Here is a 7,639-nt window from a genome sequence, read left to right on the forward strand (position 1 = left end):
CGTCCCGACCCTTCTCCTATTCACCTCTCTTGTGTGATGGGCCAGAGTGTGCAACTTCCCGCCACCTCAAATCCTTGTCTCTATGATGGGTCGGAGTAAGGCCATTCCCCACATCCTGGCTTACACTGTATTACTCAATGCAGGAATCCATCAACCATGTGAAGAACAAAATCACAGCCCATGCCCGGGAGAATGAAGAGAAGAACCGCCGACTACGGGAGGAGAAGGACGTGGTCCATACACAATTCCAGAAGCTGAAGAGCCAAATGACGGGCAACCGTGGCGGTGAGCGTAACCGTCTGTCTCAGCTCACTTTGGAGAGTAACTCTGCTCTCAAGAAGCTTCAGGCTGTTATTGAAAAGGTAATAGGGAGCACTGGGGAGGTCTGCTGTACTGGGCGCACTGGAGCTGTGTGTATTGGCACTGACAATTTGAAAAGTAACATTATCCTGGAGGGATCAGTCACAATTTGAGTAGGACTGACATGTCCAAAAGAAGTGCGGAGTGTCAGAAATATAGAAACATGATAAAGGAATTAAAAAAAACAATTTCTAGATAATTATGGATTAACATCAATGTAGAAGAAATGACAATAAATGCTGGCAGACAGTGAGAAAATACTGTCTAAAGTAAGAATAATGCTTAATAAAAAAACAAGCTACAGGTAATGTTAACCCTGACTTGGTGGGTTAAAGCAGGACATAACTAAATTGAGTACATAGATAATGTGAGAGTGTTCTTTCTGAAGCAGGTCTGTGAAGGCATGCCAGTGTTCATGTAATAGAGAGCCTACAGCGCCTATTGACATTTCCGAGTCATATACCAGGAATAGATCAGGAGGTGAGAACCATGGATCCATGGATCGTTACTGTAGAAGTCACTGGACTCAAGTTATTTGTTGCATGAAGAACAAGAACACAGAAAATATCATCCAGTCTCAGCCCGATGCAAAAGAAGAATAATAGACAGGACATATTTAAAATAGAGATGTACTTCTCCTAAGGACTTGAGCCTCTTCGTCTCATCTTCTGTGATGAGCTAGAGACTGTTATTGACTGTTATTGAGATGTCTGGTTTGTAGGTGAAATACACATCCAGTGAGCCCAAGCCAAGTTCCCTGTTTTCCTGCAAAGGGTGCCAGTAAATACTCCCCATTCCTTAAATGACTTTCAAAATAAGTTCTTTGTTGACCAGTGTCCAAATCCATTTACCTGAAATATTACTGGCCCCTAACCACAAGTATTCAGAGGAATTACACCCCTAAGATCTGAGTGTACCTGAACAGTGCTTCCTCAGTGTTGAAGCTAAATGCTACCTATGCTTGCCAGTTGTGACCAGACTGAAAGATGCTCTGTTTGGACACTGACTTGTGCCTGTCTGCCTAAAATGCATGTCTGTGGATCAGAAGTACTCCTAGAGGAGGAAATCAGTGCCTCGTAGGGCCAGGCTCCCAGCCTCCTGATACAACTGTGTCATCCCAAGGAACCTTCCTACCGTGCCATGACGGAGACCTGATCTGGTTGCCAAAATGGCACCCACAAGTGCAGCTGAGTAGCCAGTGTAATAACCATACCTGATGGAAATACCTCCTCTTTATCAACGTGTTTTTGGACCCTTGAGGTCCTGCAGTACGCTTCCTCTGCTCAGTGTGGTGCGGAGTTGGGGTGGGGGGAGGGAGCGGGGCTCCAAGAGTTTCTAGAGACACCTTTGGCTCCTTCTACACAGCAACCTACCCGGCATCAAGGTTCAGCAACTGGAAATCTGAATATTGAATCCAGAGACTGCAAACCCTGGGGTGCCTGTATTGATGGTTGAGGCTCCTGTGCCCATCTAAAGTGGGTCACAATGCAGTTAGCACCATCCGATCGGGGAGGGAAAAATCTATTGCGAATCTACAAAGTTTTAAATGGGTGAGAATGTTGATGTACAGCGTTTCTTACTTTTTCTCTCAGTTATAAAACATGAAAAAGACGATTCCCCGGTGGCCAAATCCATTTACCTGAAATATTACTGGCCCCTAACCACAAGTATTGAAAGATACCAGGCCACAAAGTTTTGAGATTCATTACACCCTAGCTGTGTGGTGCCTGAATCTCAAGGCATGCCAGAGGCATCAGAAAACTCATCCAGTACTCTCTTTCTCTACAGCTAGGTTCAATATCTAGTTCAGTTACATGTATAAGGTACTAGTTTTTTTTACATACCTACCTGTCTGGTTCCTGATAGCCCCAAAGCTAGACCAATAGATAAAGGAGTCTGTGGGCTCCAGTGGCCTTAGTCTGACCTCCGAGATAAAAGAATCACGAAAACACTGGTGGAGCACTGATTTTTGGCCCCAGCTGCCACCACAGCAGCAGAATCCATCTGCTTCATTGCAAATCACTGCAAGCCTCTAAGATTGTGATCTTGTTATTGGTATATTGAACACGATTGTCTGTCAACCCCTTGCGGACTTTGTCTCTGCATTCTAACACAGGCCCTTGAATCCATCAAAACCAACCAGTAATACTAGTTGAACCGAAGACATGAAAATTGAGGACTTCACTGGCATTGGGACCGTAGTGAACCTGAGGCCTCGCGAAGCCTGCCACATGGGTTAAAACAGTCCCATTCATTCAATTAGCAACCACCACTTTCCTGGGCAAATCTCCCTAAAAAATAATTGGCAAATCAATTTTTACAAAAGTCCCTTCAAAATCTAAAAATCCTTGGTTCGATCATCCTTTTATTGATGTTGCACTGCTGTTGGGCCAGTAAAAGAAAAGTGGACAGGCAAGAGATGCTTTCTTCCTCTCTCTTGTGCAGCATGGCCTGTGATGCCCCTGCGAGTGTCCTGGGAAGGGGTATTCCATCGCCATTAAGCTCCAAGCAGGCCACCACTGCAGGCAGGAGAGTACCAGAAACCAGGACTCTGGCGGTGAGTAAATGTCCATGCTTCCTTGGATAGTCATTCTCCTGCCGGTGGCACTCGTCCTCCTGCCCTCAAGGCACTCATTTCCCTACCCCCCCAACCACCTGTGGCACTTGTTCTCCTGCCTCTCCTTTTACCCTGTGGCGCCTGTTCTAGTGCCACCCATGTCACTCGCCCTCCTGCACTCTTCCCTCTTGTAACCAGTTTATCTGCCCCCTTGCCATGTGGTACGTTTTTCGGCACCCTCCTTCCCCAGCTTTCGTGGACCCCTTGATAGCACGCGACCGCCTTGACCCCCGTTGCCCCAGCATCACCCGATCTACAGTGATCTCACCCTCCCCTGCTCCCACGCCTTCCCTCCTCTACCTGCCTCTCAAATGATTACCTGTGTGAGCTGTTATTGTAACTCCCCTCCACCCTCTTGCCACCTTAAATTGAGATGGCATTAGGGTGGAGGCTACTACAGTAACAGCGCCCTCTAGCACTATGTATTTAACGCAGAGGCTTTGAGGCTGGGAAGCAAGATGTTACAAGTGATGAACAGCTCTTAAATTGAAATCTGCACTCTCTGGCCGAGACATCCCTCTTAAAAGCTCTCTTTTGCTTCGAGAATCAAGATGCAGCGCTGGCTTGCTGGCTCCACATTCTGCCCATGTATTTTTCTGTCAGCCATATTTTGTGCCTAACATAGAAATACCACATGCTTTTTTGGGGTGAAGGTTTTATGTTTTGAGGCACAAAACTTACAGAACCAGGCTGCGTTATCTCAAGGTTTAGTTGTAGTATGTTATGTCAAATCTTGCCTAGAGACACACAGGGCCTCATTTGGATTTTGTAGGAAATAGAATATCCTCCAATTTGTGAAGGAAACCCTAAAAAACCTGAATAGAGCCATCCATGTCAATACCAAATCTCTCAGACTAGACTTGTGTAGTGTACTCTCTTAAAGTACATGAATGTCATCTGCGTCAAATGATGCTGACGTATCTAAGATGAGCTGCAGGAATTAACACCAACCCACTGGGTATCATTCTGGGGTTTTCTGAGTTGGGGACCGGCTTGGAGTGAGTTTCTCTTGCGGGCACAACTTGTCTATCTGAAATGGGTGACCACCAGTTCAAGAAGTTTAGAAATTAACAGCTCATTTGACAAAGGCTGCCACTCATTATTAATATGCTTTCATCACATCGAGGCGTGTTATCCCCATGTGCTATGTAGGAGAGAACAAATCCTGTGGTTTGTCTTAAGACATAGGACAGATTACTATAACAGGCAGACCTTCCTTCAAATAAAGGGATGAGCAGCAGTGGATTTTATTTAGATTGTTTCCAAATCAAAAATAAAAGTGGACACAATAACAATAAAGAAATATTCTTTTAAAAAGTGGACAGATGGATGAAACTAGGGTGCTAAAAGGAGCAAAATATATGGAAACTCATTGCGTGGAGGCACCACTGCTTACTGACTTGCCACCAAACTGAAGACTTCAAAATGTTAGAGGCAGTTGACCCGGAGAGTCGCTGAGCGGAAGTAGGTAGTATGATCACACAGCCCTAGCTTTTCCACCCCTAGCCCTTCTATTATCTTACATATCTACGCACATACCTTTGTGACAAAATACAGTTGCATCATGAACAAAACAGACCACATGCCTTTTTTGTGGGAAAACTGTCACACATTTATTCATAATCTGGTACGCAGTACACAGGTAGGGTTAACTTACGGGTGATCGTAAGAGTGTAGCGCTGTTGCCATCTCATTATTTATCCGGTGCTGTATATTTCTCATTGGGGCTGCGGTCCAATGATTCTAGGTGGTTGCTGCACCCGTGCCACCACAGAGCAAGGTAAGGCCCTCAGCTGTCAGGAGACCAACTGTCCCTTACGGGATGAAGGGGTCGCCATTGCGTTCTTCTCATGGCCCTCTATGGGCTGAGGATCTCATATTTAGCAGCCCAATCTCCTCCTGATAGGGTATTCATCGCTTTTTGCATAAGATCACCCTGTAACTCTGCTTGCGACACTGTACAGCGATTTTCTGTTCTTCTTAAGGCTCCTGTTCCCTTTGGATGGGTAGGTGGCAAATTCCTCCACTGCTGGCCACCTAAGAGGAATATCCAGGTGTGGTGCCCACTTACATACCCCTAATGACCTCCAAGAAGTGACGTCCTACCTGGGACGTGAGATCTCACACTAGCCATGGCCAACTTCCTAACAAAATACTACCCCTAGGCAGTGAGGAAACACTAAGGAGCTGTCCCCTCTAGTGTCCCCCTGCGGGGGGGACATGGCCATCCACCATCCTGGAAGAAGGAGCGCTGTGCTACAGATGGGAGCCGCCTTAGACCTTGTGAGAGGCATGTCAAAGACCCTGTACCACATTTGCTGCTCAGCTCTGTTCTACCGACCTAGTACTAATCCCGCCCGCCCACCTCTTTCACCTTCTGCAGGGAGAACGTATTTTACGATTTGCTGAAATGTGCCGCAAGCTGGAAACAGAAGAGGAGAAGGTGCTGCCGTTCTACCCCTCAACCCTGAGTGTCGAGGAGCAACAGGAGGCAGAGCAAGCTAGCGCAGAGAAGCCGACTGAGAATCTGGCGCAGGTAAGGCAGCACTGCTGTGGGAATGGCAGCAAATGATGGAAAAGGGACATGTTGATGGTGTGGTTAGGGGCAACAGTAGAAGGCGACACAAGAGACAAGACTCCGAGTTACTACAGTAGGGTAGTACCCAGCAATGGATATCAGAAGGGTTACTGCCCACTGTCGAGTCTTAGATGACGTTAATGTCGGAAACACAATACTAGTGGGAGTTAATGACCTATGTGACGTTAATGCTCATTTCATAGTAAAAAGTTAACCCCTTGCACGTGGTACTGAAGGAGTTTGAAGTTCACTAGCAAAGACTGGATGAAATGATTACACAATATTGGATTTTAGAGTAACTTAATATCCAATACAAGATACCGGAGAGAGCTGATACGCAACACGTGGTATACCATGGGGTAATCTCAATCACAGCGCATAGACTGAGGTTAACACCTACAACTAGGTGTGCATAGGTGCTCATTGTGTTAGGTTGTTTTTATCCTGGAAACAGTTGAAGTGTGAGGTGTTATGGTGATGTTGATGATTGAGTAGTACCAACATGCCAGCACACGCGTTAGATTTGAAGATTCTGATTAGCTGCTGATGGATGGATGTCAATTAAGGATCTATTTTTTTGGGTTTTGCTCAGCTCTGGCCTTCTCCTTGCCTGATCTCCTTCCTTTCTCCACAGCTCATGCAGGACTATGTGGCCCTGGATCTATTCTGGAAGCGCTATAACAAGGCGTTGTTGGATCAGTGGGCCTTGGAACGCGAGAAATCCATCCTGTGCCAGGATAATCAGAAGCTGCGGCTCCTGCTCAAGCAGTACCTGGATGGCATCTCTGTGAGCGATGAGGTCCTATCCACACGCAACCCACTGCTGATCATCAACAACCAAAGCAACATCCTGCCCCGGGTGCCTGTCACGGACAGCCGGGTGCAGCGGCCTGTGTACACCGTCATTGAGGCTGCTCACGTGGTTAGCCACACCTTGTAAAACTTGGTTCCTTGTTCCTGCCTAGGAACACCTTTCTATAACCAGAGGAGTTGCCTCTTGACTTTCCATTGCCCTCTGCGGCACATGGTGAGATGTCCCTCGCATACTTGCCACAAGTGCCAGCAACTGATGCAAGCCCACTCTTTATATGGCTCTGAAATATTTGACGCATGATGGCACCAGACCCCATGGTATGATGCACACTGTGAATAGAAACACAAACACCAGAGAGATGGACGACCCCTGGTGTTTGCGCCCCGCTATGTGGTTCAAAACCCTACCTCAAGGATCTGGGACAAAATACAATGGAGGACTTGCGAAAGACTAGTATACTCCCATTAAAACGTCAATGTGTTTTTGTTAATAAAAGCAGAAAAAAAATTCTAGCTTTGCTTAAAACCTGCATGTTTGAGTGTAGTTTTGAGTTATTAAGGATGTGCGTTTGGAAAGCAGAAGTGAGAGTCTAAGGGAAATTACATTGTAGAAGGGGGAGTCAAAAGAGAAGCCTTCCCGACGCCACGCCACAGGCCTAGTACAGACAGAGCTTGCCGCAGATATCAGAGAAGAAGTGCAGCAGTCGTAACTGACCTTGACTCAGAACTTCAAGTGTGATTCCAAATAAGGTGTAGCAACCTACAGGAGCAACTAGTAAAACTTGAGTGGGAGTGGTTACAGGTAATAGTACCAACAATGTCCAACGTGTGGAATTGGGAAAGCTGCTCAGGACGAAACGTTACCCTTTACTTTTCCTTGGCTGAATTGGAAAGGCTTGGAATGCATCTTGTAGTCACACAAGTTTCGACTGAATGCGGAGTAACAGTGCAATTTTCAAAAGGGCAAAAAAGGACCAAGATCAGGTGTCAGTCAAAAGAGGAAAAACTGCTGCTTCTGAGTAGGCAACACGCTCAGTAATACAGCAATAAAGAAGCCAACCAGTAGCAAGAGTTATGGGGCCAGATGGACAAAGCATTTTTCTGGTCGCAAATGAATCGGGCTGTTTGCAACCAGAAAAATGCTTTTTCAGATGTCCAAAATGCGATTCGGTAACTTGTGATCGAATCGCATTTAGTATTCGTGATTAGGTATGTGGAAGGGGTGTGGGGCGAGTTTAGGGCGTCCCTTCCAAATACTGAATCGGTATGGT

The 7,639-nt window shown here is 46.3% G+C and overlaps 1 protein-coding gene across 1 annotated transcript in view; it reads left to right on the forward strand.

Annotated features, from left to right (window-relative positions):
• The window catches only part of DRC2 (dynein regulatory complex subunit 2), a 128,457-nt gene extending 121,563 nt beyond the window's left edge, over positions 1-6,894 (forward strand). Inside the window, exons 8-10 of the mRNA XM_085600402.1 lie at positions 144-362; positions 5,361-5,513; positions 6,190-6,894. Coding sequence (XP_085456528.1) covers positions 144-362; positions 5,361-5,513; positions 6,190-6,495 — 678 coding nt within the window. The 3' untranslated portion in view covers positions 6,496-6,894. The remainder of the gene's footprint in view (positions 1-143; positions 363-5,360; positions 5,514-6,189) is intronic.
• The last annotated feature ends 745 nt before the right edge of the window (positions 6,895-7,639 follow it).

Source organism: Triturus cristatus, chromosome 4_2 (genome assembly GCF_964204655.1).
Source record: "Triturus cristatus chromosome 4_2, aTriCri1.1, whole genome shotgun sequence".
NCBI lineage: Eukaryota > Metazoa > Chordata > Amphibia > Caudata > Salamandridae > Triturus > Triturus cristatus.